Source organism: Phragmites australis, chromosome 18, assembly GCF_958298935.1.
Source record: "Phragmites australis chromosome 18, lpPhrAust1.1, whole genome shotgun sequence".
NCBI lineage: Eukaryota > Viridiplantae > Streptophyta > Magnoliopsida > Poales > Poaceae > Phragmites > Phragmites australis.
In genome coordinates, this window is record NC_084938.1 from 20807858 (window position 1) to 20823053 (window position 15196).

Consider the following 15196-nt stretch of genomic DNA (forward strand, 5'->3'; position numbering starts at 1 on the left):
TTCTCGTAACTGCTCTTGTGCCTCTTCCGAGTAACTTTCCACTCGTGGTGACCCAAAATGTAATTCAGTCGGAAGCACTACTTCTGCTCCGTAGACTAAAAAGAAAAGAGTTTCACCGGTGGTCTTGTTAGTTGAGGTATGAAATCACTCATCTTGGGATAATTTAATAATTTGCCACCCTCCTGTGTTCTCTGTTGGAATTATTTTCCCCACCTTTCTCTATTTTTAGCAAGTCAAGGGAATGTATACCCCTGCCAATTTCTATTAATTGAAACTAGAGTCAACTACGGGTTTGTTGATATTCATCTATACTCCTATAATATAGACAAGTTATGATAGATTTGAACGATTTCTATCGTACATCTTACACAATCAAACGGTCCACAATCAAAGTTGGCCCTCGTCTCCTCCCTTCTCCTATAATATGGAAAATAAAATCAATTAGCCGATTAACAATCAACATATTCTCACACATCGTCCTTGATCGTCTTTCTCAATTGCAGCGTGTTCTCTTTCCTTCTGTCACTCTATTTTTAGAACTTCTTCAAATTGCTATATTCTGAATTTGCGTGAAACATGTGTGCTCTTGCTAGTAATGAATAAAGAAAAAAAGAAAGTATTATTGACATGATGCTCTAAACATGAGACATCACCAACAGCAAGGTGGCATGCCTACATAGGGCTTGTTTGGCAGAACTCTAGCTATAAAAATTCTTAGAGTTGGTTATTCCTAACTATAGTAATTCTTGGAGCTAAAGGATTTATGATCTTTGGTTTAGATATCTTGTTCTTATTTTAGATTGAAACATACATTTAAACCACTTTAGTTTTTTCTATAAATTCTAAATTCTGCATGAATTTTAAAACTAGAGCTCTGCTAAATAGAGTCATAATATCCTAAGACAGCTTCAACATTTATCTATCATCCGCAGCCAAAAAGACATTGGTAAGTGATAGTTTTGACGGCAATTTCATCTTACATCATAAATGTGGTGGTGGTAAGGAATGTGGAGGAAGCAAGTAAGGACACTCATCAAAACGGTTTGTCTAAGATATTCGGTACAAGACTTTTACACAATCAATACACACCACACTCCTATCACAATCAATATATTTTTTTAGAATTTTCCATGATTATTTCATTAGTATTTCGAATTTTAAAGCATTAAAATGCGATATTTTTAAACTTGTCGCCGTTAGAAGGTGACACAGTCTAAATCTGCAATTTATCAAAATGGAGGTATATATTTGTAATTTTTTATTTAAAAAAATCACAATCCATGCACGCTTTGTGTGTCTGCTCTGCACGCTAAGAAATATGGGCCTCTGGTTACTACCGCACCTCCTCGCATAACTATGGGCCCTGGCAACTCTTGCCACTGAAGCGTGCACACCCAATTTGGACCGGTCACATTTTCGGCCCAAGCCCAAGACCTCCAGTACGCCAATTTGTTTGGTGATTTCTTCGGCCCAGATCAGAATCTGGCCAGGCCTCGCCCTCCCCGACCGGAATCCTCGTCTCGTCCGGCTCCGGCGATCTCCTCCTCCCCCGCCGCAGCCGGTCAGCAATCCGCCCGGGATGGGGAGCACCTCCTCCATGCTCACCCAGTACGACATCGAGGAGGTCCAGGACCACTGCAGCCACGCCTGTAAGTCGCTAACTCTGACGCCTAATCCCCTTCTATGATCCTGGTCTGGTCTGGTCTGATCGGATCTGATCTGATGCTTCGCGGCGGTGGGCGCTGGCTCGCTAGTCTCGCAGCAGGAGATCGTGTCTCTGTACCACCGCTTCTGCCAGCTTGACCGGAACGGCGGCGGCTTCGTCTCCGCCGACGAGTTCATGACCGTCCCCGAGTTCGCCGTCAATCCCCTCTCCCAGGTGCGCACCCCTACCCACCCTTAATTCACTAGCAATTCACCTCCATTTCAACATCATCCTCGGTTTGGGCAAGTCTGGTAGTGGCTACTGGCCACGAACGATGCTGCATTGGGGTTTCGTCTTGTAACAGTAGTGAATTGTGTGATCAAGGAGTTGTTGTTTCATGATAAACTGAAACTGAAGTTTGTTGTGTTCTATCAGAGACTCCTGAGGATGCTCGATGGGCTGAACTTCAAGGAGTTTGTGGCGTTTTTGTCGGCATTTAGCCCCCACGCAAGCCTGCAGCAAAAGATTGAATGTTGGCGCTCGGTTCTTCTTGAATTTCTACATTAGCTTTCCATCCCACTATAGTTTGGATGTTCTCTGGAATCTGTTTTAAGTTTGGTAATGTTCTTTTCCCTCTGTAGTTATTTTCAGGGTTTATGACACCGACTGCAACGGGAAGGTTGCATTTGATGACATCTTGAGTATCCTGCGAAACCTGACGGGTTCGTTTATGACAGAGCAACAGAGACAGGTTTGTGCTTAGGATTTCTGGTGCCTTCTTGTGTTATCGCATGTGGTAGAAAAAGAGTATGGACCATTTCAGCAAAAAATAAGAGTAAATTTCGCAAAACTACATATTTAAGAAGTTGAAAACTACATATTTAAGAAGTTGTATCGCAAACCTACATATTTAATGCGCCAATGTATCACAAAACTACAGATTTAAGAAGTGTATCGCAAAACTACAGATTAAGAAGTGTATCGCAAAACTGCAGATTTAATGCACAAATTTGTCTCAAAACTACATATTTAGTCTCAATATATCACAAAACTACATATTTTAGCCATGTAAAATCTATAGTTTTGCGATACTTGGCACACTAACTATGTAGTTTTGCGATACACTGCACACAACATCGGTAGTTTTGTATTACAACTCTCAAATATGTAGTTTTGTGATACAATAATGCACTAAATTTGTAGTTTCGCGATACAACTCCTTAAATTTGTAGTTTTGTGATAGTTTTGCCAAACTATCCGTAGTTTTGCGAAATTTACTCAAAAAAACCTTAATAATCTTGAATTGGTTCCATTTGCTGATTGAATGGCTTGGATATACCGCTTGTTGTCACACCCGGTTTTAAGACCAAACTGAATGTAAACTACATGTATGCCATGATCAAGTTATATACACGTAATGACGTTATAAGTGAGTAGCAGACACAATATCCATTATTACAATGTACTTTATTACATCAATAACCTAAGGGTTTAAAAGAAGATTACAAAGCAGCAGAAAAAAATAAATTTAGCACGACGCCTAACTCCACAGGTAGTCGACCGAAAAGCCGTCTGCCTAGAACTCAGCTCCATCTTCTGGAAAGTCCTCGTAGTCTTCAGTTTCTGAGCAGCGACAAGATTATAGAGGAGAGAGCAAGCGTGAGTATATAGAATACTTAGCAAGTGTGGAAGAATTATGACATGGGGGCCAAAAGTCAAGATATGCTTAACTCAAAGGTTTATTGGCATAAACGCTATTTTGTTTGTAAAGCAGTTATAAAGGCAAACTACTTCTATGTGAAGGATTTCTCTAAGGCAAGAGCCAAGGTTCCCACCACTTTGTTCCACAATCGAGGTTCCAACCACCTCTAAACAAAGCTAACTAGAATCACAGTTCCCACCACTGTGATCCACCAATTCCAACCCAAGACCAACCTGAAAAACCACCCGACTAATCATGTGAGGAGTCCATGCCGCTCATGACCGTGAGCACGGCTGATATATCAATTTTCACTCTGCAGAGGTCGTACACTTTACCCACAAGACATGTCCTCCTTTTTACCCGTGTTGGTTAAATACTTACACACTTCGATGTGTGCGACCAGGATTCCATTGCAAAGCCTTTCCAACGCCTCTCTCAGCACGTGTTGACTCGCTGAGGTTTCACCGCCGTACATAAGTGGAGTACACCCTCCACCCCAGAAGCCACCTTTTGCGCCTTACGGTTTCAGGAAGTACACCCTTCCATCCCTGTACCACCAAATGATCTTCACAATGCTGAGAGAAAAATAAATTACTGAGCTAAGCCCATCTCATACCAGGCTTGTGGTTGTACTGTTTTCATGGGTGGTCGCTCCACGAACCAGTTCTTAACATGGTCTAGGCAAGACCGCCATCAACCCAATAATAAGGTAATAACCAATTATCCGAAAGCCAACAATTCTGCCTAGAACACATCCACAAGCAAACCAACATGCCAACTTGCCCAGACCCTACTATCTTAGGCTAAGCACTTTTACCAAAGTTCATCAATATTAACATAATTCGTCTATGCTACCCATGAGTAAGCATAACTAAGCACAGTCTACCCAACATGAAAACCAATCTACGGTTACAAGGAAGATTGAGGAAAAACTAGTAAACCCTAACAATGGGGTATCATTTTTGACGAGCATGCAATTTGTAAAACAAAATTTTATAAAAGTAGGCGCAAAATGTTCAAGGACACTTGCCTTCTCCGATGAGTTGCTCGAAATCTCCGAAGTCTTGATCCTGGATGTCCTCGAACGCTTCCGGAACAAACTCCTCTACAAGCGAGCAAACAAGCACCATTAAGAACATACACTAAACAAAGCAAACACATAAAACAAACACTAGAGCAAGCTAGGGCACACTTTCAGGAAGATTTAGGCTCAAGAACCACCCAAATCAGAGCAACGAAACGAAAGCTACGGCCAAACGAAATTCTAAGCGACTAAAAATGACAAAAACTATTTTCTGGAATTAAACCTAGTTTTTAAAAGGCCTAAAACATTTATTTGCATTTTTCTGGAAATAAACAAATGTTTATATGCATAAAAACAAATTTAAAGCATATATTTTATCAAATAATTCATTTTAAACATTATCATAATTAATATATATATTCTAAACTATTTTTCCAAACAAAAACATTACTCTATCTCTAAAACTATTTTTTTCAGAATTAAAACAGAACTGAAAACCTATTAAAAACATATTAAAACAATTATATAAAGCATTTTCTATTTTTTGGAATTTTCCTAATAAAGAAAACCTATTTTCGGAATATTCGAATTATCATGAATTAATTTTCTAAAGGAAAATTGAGTTTATTGCGCAATCGCTGATGTCATCGCTGATCGGGCTGCTGACTCGGCTTAGAAGCGCTAATTGGACTAGCCACGTCGGACATGGGCGCACACGTGGCTGCTGACTAGGCTAGACTGACTCGGCGCGAGACTCATTAAATCCTACGCGCACGATTACAATCGGACGGCGGAGATCATCCAACGCGAAGGGGTAAGCTACTTCGAATCTACGCCGCACATCAAGGATCGGACGGGGGGAAAACGGGGCTACGTCGGCTCCGGCGGGATGACGACGGCAACGAACTCGGGACGGCGGAGGACGGCCGGAGACGGGAGGAGATGATGCTACGATGGTCGGTAATCGACGGCGAACGGCGGACCACGACCAGATGAGGGCGGCGAACTCGTTTGAGGGGTCGCGGGATGTCGGAGAAGGCCAGAGCAGCTCGGCGACGGCGGGCTTCAACGGCGGATGATCGGCAGCCTCGGGAACTCGGCCACGATGGCGGAACTCAACGGTGATTGGTCGAGGACGACGACGTGCAGACGGCGTCGGGGAGGCGCTGAGTGACTCGGCGACAGCGGCGGGGTGCAGAATAGGTCCGGCGACGGCGCTAGAACTCACGGTTTGAGAAAACTCGATGTGGTTTGCGTTATTGGGCGCAGTGGAGTGCGAAGATGCTCGGTCGAGGGGTTAATTGAGATTTTATAGAGGGGGAAGGACGAATTGAATCGACCGGCGGGGATTGAAGGCAGCGGCGGAAAATTGGGCTCGGTTTCCTTGATCTCATCCACTTTCCATCGCGAAATTGAACCAGCGTGACTGCCCTCTTCATTGCGGCGCCGGTTTCCAAACGATTGTGGCTTCCTTCCATTACTCACGCGCAACATTGAAGGATTTCCAACGAGCGGACAGTAGAGGAGGAAAGAGCGGCGGGGAAGAGGATGGAGCTAACGGACGGGTCCCACACAACAGAGAGAAGCAGAGAAAAGGAGAGATTAAGGAGGGAAGGGGAAGATCGGGCGTGACACATGTTGCTTAAGTGGTCGCTTCACATGTTGCTGTTAGCCGGTGATTAAGTGGTCATAACCTTTGGATGTGTCCATATAAACTATAATTCTATGGTAGAATAGCATTATTTCTGCCATTATCTACTTTTTAGTCATGCTATTGTTGGGTGCATGTATTGTATTGTTATGAGGTTGCTTGTTGCTAGCGGGAAGGAAGGAAAGGTCAGATTACCAAAAAAGCCAGCTGTCTGCTAGGTAATTCCACCTGAGAAGTAATCTTACCAAGACATAATGGTTTTTGCTGGGAGTTCATCTGCAAAAATATGTTTATCCGACTTTCTCCCCGGAAAAAAGAGAGGCACTGTTGCACTTAGCAAACAGTTTGCTATTTTAATATTGTTATCATTTCATAATTTCCACCACGTGACAGACTATGATGTAGTGCCTTGATCTCCCATAGTTGGTAAGATTTGATTTGGCCTACCATAGCTGTAAAAAATATTTATTCTTCCACCCACTTGTGTGATAGTTCTTAGTCAGTTCAGAGGTTGACTTTTGTAATGTAGAGACATTTCTGTCATTCTGGTTGCGGCATTCTTTTCCCTCATAAAATAGTCCGCTCTGGATAGTGGATACACTCATGTGAAAGCATTTCTTGTGCATTACAGAAAGTTTTGACTCATGTGTTAGAAGAAGCCGGCTACACAAAAGATTCACATTTCACTCTACCAGACTTTATGAAGGTTAATCTCATCCTCCCTTAGCAGCTAAATTTGCTCAGATATAGAAGTATTATTACCATCCACAATCTACTTAGGGCATTAGAAAAATATTTTCTGCATATCAGAGGACAATATAGCAGACTGGGATTAATTTCACTTCGACTGATTTAACTTAAAGTATGTTGACGGTGGCTCCAAATTAAAAACTAACTGTGACACTATCTGCTTAGGGTACAGTTGTAAACCAGTCATCTTAATCCAGGTATCATGAACTTATGGCAACTAGGCAAGTATAGAAGTGCATGATATTTCGAATTTACTATTTGTAGGAGAGAAATTTCTTTGCAAGAGCTTTACAATTATTTTGGCTCATCAATGTAATCGTTGCACCCATGTTTTACATTATTTTGGCTGGAATTAAGCACCTTTTTTGCTTGATAAATTTGGTGTTCATTTTACAGGTTCTAGGCAATTCTGATCTCAAGATGGAGGTTGAAGTCCCCATTGACTAAGTACTTGTATCATCATGCTGTTGCCCAGAGTGTATGCTCATTTATGTTAGCTTGAGCAGATGGATTATTTAGATCCTTGTACTTCAAATCATGATCGAAGTTGTAATTAAGAAACATCTGTACTTGCTATATGGAGGTTTAGCTGACTCTTTTATATGTTCTTTACCTCTTGTCTACCGCTTCCTGTGCTCTTTGAGGCACCATTACTACTGTAAGATTCACTGCCAAATATGTCGAATTTTTGTCATGTATTCTTTCTTACCACTAGTTCCTGTTAAACTGGTCAAATCTTGCACAAAGGGTCAAAAGACTGTCTCATTTGTTGTTAGGTCTTGTATGTATGTGTTGGTTAGTTTGTGCCAGAGAAAAAACTGTAAACATAGTAAACCAGGGACAATGTGGAAGGTATGTCTAAGTCTTCGTGCCTGTCACTTTGCCAGGCCCCAGGCCCGATATGTTTTACATGGTAACAAAGTCTATTACCGTGTAAAATGGGAAAAATTACAATTCATTAGGTCAGGATGATTCATTGGTGTAAGGATCTGCGTGGTTGGATTCTCAGACATGCAGGAGGCAAAACATTGAATTGCATTTTTTGCCTGTCATAGCCAACTTGAGGAAACCCTGATGAGTTCTAAAATGGTCCTTCTGTTCCAAGGAGAAAAATAGCGCTTTTTTTATTTGTAGAAAGCTCGATCAGTACCAGCGAGAAAAATGACAAAACATTCCAGATGCAGATTGATTTTCAGATAACCTCCAGATCCACATCCCAAAAATAAATCATGCCTTCCTGTTTCTCTCTCTTAGGAAGAGGTGTCCAATGTTTTCTCCTATTAATAGACATCATCCTGATAATCTGCAAGTTCTTCCCCCCATGCAGGAAGGGATGGTAGAGCCGTTGGAGTTTAGGTATGGAGGATCTTTAGCTCATTGGTGTCAATCTTGGTGAGTTTGCTGTGACTGTTCCAATTTGTCCATACATTTTCCATGTTATGTCCAATCGTTAAATATGATGAGCTCAAACAACTATATTTAACTGCACATCTCTTAACATATGTTGAAACTGAGCACACAAAATATTGTATACAATGGATGATGTTGGTACAGTGTTACTTTGGCATTTACCTTTATGCATCTGATCTAGCTAAACTATCTCTTGTTTATTAAAAGCTCATTATGTTCTGAGATGATAGGCAATCATCAAATGAATTTACCTCAATTTATGACACTTTAATTTATTATCTTTGTTTTATTTTTTTCTGGAGGACATGATTCTCGGTTCTTGGTAGTACCATTTCATATTCTTTCGTCTTCATTCACATCCTCAAAAGAGCCATGGAACAATTCCATGGCTTAAGATCCTCCCTCCATCTTGTCTTATGTAGTTTCAGAGTCAATTTTAGATCGCACAATATATCTGCGGTTTTTTGTCCAGGCTAAAAGGATTGATGATTCTGTGAGCGTACAAAACTAGGGCCTTGAGATTTTCGTCCTTGTGATAAGAAATTCTGACCTTATATTATGTTTCAATCTAACCTATTTCCTTTTTAATACCAATATGTAGAAATTCTGCCTTTTCTAGAACACATTATTTTCTGGAGGATTGATGATGCAAATTCTTGATTGAAGTTTTAGTTGGTGAAATACCGAAGTGTTGTTATTCTTCTCTTCTAATTTGTACAGTTATCAAAGTACTAGAAAGAACTCGTAGTGCTAATTATGCACATGCTCGACTGCTGATTTAATGAATGAACTCCTTGTAAGAACTAAGAAGTGAATGAGTTATCCCACAAACATAGGATTAATCAATTCAAATTCTTCTTTTCCTAGTTTGCTGGTTGTACTTCTCTCAGAACACTAACTGAAGTTTTGTTAAACAGCACAGGTTGGACAGATGAATTCAAACTTCCATTTTAAGGCGAATAAAAAACATTAAATACAAACCAGGGCCTTTCACCAAGATGGCAGAAAATGTACTATTCAGTTACAGAGAACAATATTCGCCCAGTATATTATGATGAAGAGGAAAGGGAAGCTTCAGCAACCGCTGCAAGTGCCGCGATGTCAATGATTCTGAAGCTTCAGAAAGAGAAGGATGTAGAGAGGATGGAAGCTTGGCAGTACAAGAGAATAGCTGAAGAAAAGATGAACCACACTGACAGAGCTCTGGAGATTCTAAAGGAGGTGATGGAGCTGAAGGAGTTGGAGATATCCTATCTGAGGAACCAGATGCAGGTGTATAAACACAAGCTATTGGATGTTGGTATTAATGATTGTGATATTGCAGACGAGACCATAGCTAGCAATACACCTTTGTTTGAAAGCAAGACCGTGGAGAATCTTTGTCATAACATCAAAAGGAATATCTCTCTGCCTACTTCGCAGTTGAATAAACTATTTGCTGACATGGACATCAACAGAAGTGATGGAGCGATACAATCAGCAAGGAGCAGGCTAGATGGTGACATGTATAATCTGAGTGACAATGAGTGGGAGCAAGTTTCAAGAGATGGTAAGGCTTTAGAGCCCAAGAAAAGCTTGTCAACAGATATGAATAGTACAGAAAAGCATGGAGAAGAACTGAATTCTCCAAGCATTGGTACTTTGCAAGACTCTCACCCATTGGATGAGTCATCGTTCTTTGTGGCTAGTCATCAGACAGATACATGCAGTGATAGAGTAGCACAGATTGGGGAAGATGTGGAATATACACTACAGAGTGATCAACTAAAGGATTCTTGTTTGGGTACTGAAATGGATGAAATAGCGGTTCATCCTACAAGTGAAGTTGACACACTCCAAATTCCAGAAAGAAGCAAGACAGCAACAAATTCCTCATGTATTGAAAGTGAAATAATGACAGAGGAATCAGAACTGTCCCGCAGGGTCGTTACCATAGAGCGAGGGACCTGTACTCTATCCAAGTTTTCTGCATCAAGAAAAGTTGGATCCATGAATAATGTCGATAGACATGTTCGTCTAAGCACTGGGAATTACACACCGCGAGCTGGTGTTGAGAGGACCAGATCAAGGCTGAAGCGGGTGCAAAGCAAAAAGATGATTGAGCTAAAAGACCCCAGAACAAGCAAGGAACAAATCATAATGCTGAAGGAGGTGTACGAGCAGCTTGGCATGATAGAATCACACGAGACCTTCTGGTTCTCAGGAGAGCCCACGAAATGACACATCATTAGATTCTGTTATGGAGGTACTTCTTCAGTTGTTTGTTATACCTTTAAGTCTACTTTTATTGACATTTATGTTGATTTTTTTTGTACAAAACATTGCATTACTCAAGTACAATATCGTTATTAAAGTTTTTATTCATTACATGGTTCAACATTGCTTGAATATCATAATCATCAGTAAATAAAACAATTACCATCATTATTTTGACAGTACGGTCATGAATTATCTGCACTGCTCTGCACTATTTTTCACAATGTTTAGACTTTAGCCAAAACTGTTGCTAATTTTATGCCATACACCATAGAAAGTCAAATGATTCTAGAGTGTGTTTTCTGCTAAAAAATACATGTTTATGTTATTCTGCCGCCTTTTCATCTGTTTCTGCCCATGTAGAACAGAAAATAAAGGAAACATAGGATTCTCGGGAAGTAATAAGCATGGAGAGAATTTTCCTTCTACGCACTGGCAACTGTTTTCTTTTTTCGTATGGAGCTTACCTTTTTCTGATAATGTAGAACTTTTCGACAGGCGGCTCTGTCCTCCATTTAGCCCAGTCAGGCTTATGCCAGCTGAAGCAAGTCTTGGGGCCACCTCCAGTAACCTAAGTGTTGGAAACTGGAAGCTCAAGGTCGCATACTTCGCATTTTCAAGACAGTACGAAACTAAGATAAGCCTTTTCTGTTTAGATACCTCCTTCATCGACACAATACAGTAAAAACTGAGGAATTTAGTGTGAGCTCAGTTTTCATCGTTTGTAATATAACGCTATCCACGACGTGTATACTCAAGTAGCAACTATTGGCTCATCCACTCTAGGCATCTGTTGTAAGGTTCACGCATACGGTGGCCTTCTGGCCTGTTCACTTGTACTATGTATATACATGAAGCCAAGAAGATGAAGGCGCGGACAAGGGCAGGAGGAGGCTATTCTGCAAGCAACATTTGCTGCATTGAGAATTCGTTCGCACAGTGGCAAGTCTTTCTTGACAGCCAGGTGAGATCTCAAGTCTTTCTCGACAAATCAGAGCATCTGGAGGGATGCCTGAAAAATTACCCAAGAGACCACCGTACAATGTCAGCGCATCAGCATTTCCTAAGGAAAGGAACATGCTTGAACCTTCTATGTATGCTCGTGGAATGCTGGAAATCTGGAATCAGGTCTGTTTGCACCAGAAATTCTTTCAGCAGGTCTTAACACTGACTCTTAAACTCCGCTTTGGATCCACTATGCATGGCCTAGCAATTTTTACAAGGTAGCCAGCCCTACGCTGTCTGAAAGGCATCATCGATGCAATCCAAAAGCTCAATGGAAATAACATTTTGAATTATAAATCACCAACCTGGAATATTTTGCTATGAGCTTGCAAAAGTTGTCTTCTGACATTTCATTCATCATCTGGAGTCTGGCCTACTTCTGGCTTTGCCTCCAACATCCAGCTGGTCCTTGAATTTGTACAGGTACATTCCAAGATGCTCATTCCGATCGCTGTTTCATGTGGACAGATGCATTATTTTGAGCTAAAAGAGAAGGAGGGCATCTGGGCCGGTCCTAGGGCTCAAACCCCAGTAGATAGGTTAAACGCGAAAGTGAACAAAGACTTTTTTTCTCTAAAAGAAGACATTTATAAAGAAAAAGACAAAAAATAAATTGATTGGACATGGATTAGTCACATGGCAATTGCAAAGGCTGCCAGAAAAATTCCATCAGATCAGTTACTTTTTTTTAAGAACGACAGCAAGAGGATTGCTATGTTTTATTTAAAGAAAGAGATTGGTTATACACCACCAAGCACCACCAAACCCCACCAAAACAAGCCGGGAAAACAACAGACACCAAAACCACATGGCACAAAACTAAAACAGGGGTGTAGCATACTGAAAAGGCCAGCATGACCTAAGGACACGGTATGCTGAGCTATGAAACTACAATAGCCAGCTGAAAAGATAAAAGACTACCCAAACCACGCGCTCTTCCTTTGTTCAATGTTTGTTTTCGCCAACATTGCCACTACTTCTGGGTCAAACGATTGCCCCTCGAAAATGTGTCGATTTTTTTTCCTTCGAAATGTTCCACCAAAAGTAAAGGATAGCTCCATTGAACTCCCGCCTGCCTTCCTTTGAAATCTTGATATGTTCATGTCGCCACCATGAGTGGGCACTGGTATAGTCAGAAAGAGCCGAGATCACTCCAATCAAACCAAAGAGAGAGAAAGCACCACACTTGATTCATATAGGTACAATTTTTTGCAAAGTGAGTGACGTCCTCATTTGCAGTGTGACAAAGGGAACAAAGCTATGTATGTGGCCATCCCTTCCGCTCCAAATTTTCAGTTATCAGAATCTTCCCCTGCACAAGAAGCCAAGCAAACATTTTGTATTTTGGCTCGGCATAAGCCGTCTAGATATGCTTCATGTTGTAACACTTGGAAGCTCCGGCAAATTGGATGTTGTAAGCACTTCGTGAATCATATGCTCCTCCCTCAGTCCATCGCCAACGGATTTGATCCACTAGATCCACGTGAAGATGCACTTGTTGCAACGCATTCCATAGTTGAATGAACTGAGCTATCTCGTCCCTCGTTGTAAGAGGGTGCAGATTGGTGATCCAACTTTCATTTAGTAGCTCCTTCTGCACCGTTCGTAGCTTTTGTTTCGCCAGCTTATAGAGGTCCGAGGCGATCACCCTAGGTGCCACCCTGTTGAGCCAACTGTCGTGCCAGAAAGCGGTCTTTTTCCCATTGCCAATAGAAACTTTGGTGGGGACCATGAAGAGATCTTGATCCATTCTGTCACACAGGATTCATAACCTAGTCCAAGGTCTTTCCGTGTCCACCCATCAAAACCAAAGCCATCGGACCCTCAGAGCTCTAACAAAACACTCTAGATCCAAGATTCCCAATCCCCCCAGCTCTTTGGGCCTAGCTGTCACCTTCCAATTTACTAGAGAGTGTGAACCATTTACCTTGTCATGTTCCTCACCTTTTCACGGGAAGGCTCTCCTAATGCGGTCAATTTGGCGCAGGAGCCAATTTTGCAGAGGGAAGACCGTCAGATGGTAGGTGGGAAGGGAGGATAGGACATATTTTACCAAAGCATCTCTACCTGCCAGGGAGAAAAGTTTTCCTTTCCATCCCGGAAGCCGACCCCTGAGTTTGTCTAGAAGAGATTGCACATGTACCCTTTTTAGTTTCCACGTATGGAGAGGAAGACCAAGGTACCGCAAGGGAAATTCTTGACTGCTCCCGGAAACACCTCCTGAATGTTGGCAAGCTAGGCATCATCACATCTAATTGGGAGTATTTTGTTTTTTATAAAACTTGTCATCATACCTTAGGTGTTCCCGAAGACTTGTAAAATTTGATTTATAGATCGTAGTTGATCTCTGTCGGGTTTGCAGAACAAAGTTGCATCGTCAGCATACAGGGAGCAACGAAGTTTTGCCTTCCTAGGGAGGACTGCCGTGAGAAGCTTCTTCTACTTGGCCAGCTGAAATAAGTGTTGCAGTGGATCAATTACAATGAAAAATAGCATTAGAGACAAAGGATCACCCTACTGAAGGCCTCTAGCATGATTAATATTAGTTCCAGGCTCCCCATTTATCATAACTCGTGAGGAAGCAGTGGCCAAGAGCTGTGAAATCCAGTCTCTTCAACGGACCCCAAAACCCAGCATGTCGAGGACCTCGAGCTATGGTCAGCTTACAGAGTTGAAAGCCTTTGCTATATCCAATTTTATAAATAGGGATGCAACCTTCCGCCTATGCAGTTCTTATATGACACCTTGCACGTAAATAAAATTTTCATGTATGCACTTTTTTTTATAGAAGCATTTTGGCTCCTCAACACAATCTCATTTAGGCGAGGTGCTAGTCTATTGGCAAGTAACTTGGAGATGATCTTTGAGGAACTATTGATGAGACTTATGGGATTGTAGTCTGTTACCTTTGAAGCATCATCCTTTTTCGGCAGTAGGACAATATTTGCATCATTTAGGAGGTGGAAGTTGGTGCGTCTCAAGTTAAAAAGGCATGCAAAGTGGCCAAGATATCCTACTTGATGATGTGCCAATAGGTTTTGTAGAATAGACCAATGTAGCTATCATGGCCCGACGATTTTTCGGAAGGGAGAGATCTGATAGTGGATTGCACCTCTTCTCCCTCAAAGGGGTCTTCCAGTTCACTGAGTTCATACTGTCAGTATTGCAGAGCTTCCCAGTTAAGTCCCACCGATCTATTTCTTGATGTCCCGATGTGACTGACAAAATACGCAAGTAATTCTTCCGCCTTTGCCTCCTTAGTAGTAGTTTCTAACTTCTGGATAAAGTTTTTTCTCTTCCTTGCATTTTCTATAAGCTGAAATTTTTTTGAATTAGTGTCAGCTTTCTGAATCCATGTGAGGCGCAAGTGTTGCCACAGGTGGGTCTTTTCAATGGCCGCCAGGCCAATAGCTTTTCTTTTCAAGAAATTCATGAATTCAATTTCATCTGTCGACAGATTATGTTTTTCCTCCGCCTGATCCATCTTCAGAATCACCTCCTATGCAACAACCAGCCTAAGTCTAGTATCCCCAACTGTCATGCATTTCCAATTGCGCAGATCATTCTATAGGCGGGTAAACTTTATGTGGAGCTTGAGCATTGGGTCACTCAAATACATAGGCATGTTCCAACTTCTTTGAACTGCTTTGGCAAAGGCTGGCATCATGACCCACCAGGCTCGAACCTGAACCCCGAATGCAACTTAATGACGTGATTGCCTAGAATAAGTAACGGGCAGTGGTCTAAACCACT

General features: G+C 41.6%; 2 protein-coding genes across 4 annotated transcripts; both read left to right on the forward strand.

Moving 5' to 3' along the window:
- Window positions 1-1459: 1459 nt before the first annotated feature.
- LOC133899651 (uncharacterized) lies at window positions 1460-7389 on the forward strand. Of its 3 annotated transcripts, none has more exons than XM_062340678.1 (6): window positions 1461-1649; window positions 1740-1879; window positions 2081-2177; window positions 2287-2396; window positions 6654-6728; window positions 7169-7389. In XM_062340678.1, exons 1-6 carry the CDS (start codon window positions 1580-1582, stop codon window positions 7217-7219), a joined length of 543 nt encoding a protein of 180 aa, XP_062196662.1. In that variant the 5' UTR covers window positions 1461-1579; the 3' UTR covers window positions 7220-7389. The 3 variants fall into 3 exon arrangements, with proteins under 3 accessions (XP_062196665.1, XP_062196662.1, XP_062196663.1); XM_062340679.1 differs by having other exon boundaries at window positions 1462-1649; window positions 1755-1879; XM_062340681.1 differs by lacking the exon at window positions 6654-6728 and having other exon boundaries at window positions 1460-1649.
- Window positions 7390-9166: 1777 nt separating this feature from the next.
- Window positions 9167-10402, forward strand: LOC133899748 (uncharacterized). Its single transcript, XM_062340806.1, has one exon. The coding sequence runs from the start codon at window positions 9191-9193 to the stop codon at window positions 10400-10402; it is 1212 nt and encodes a 403-aa protein (XP_062196790.1). The 5' UTR covers window positions 9167-9190.
- The last annotated feature ends 4794 nt before the right edge of the window (window positions 10403-15196 follow it).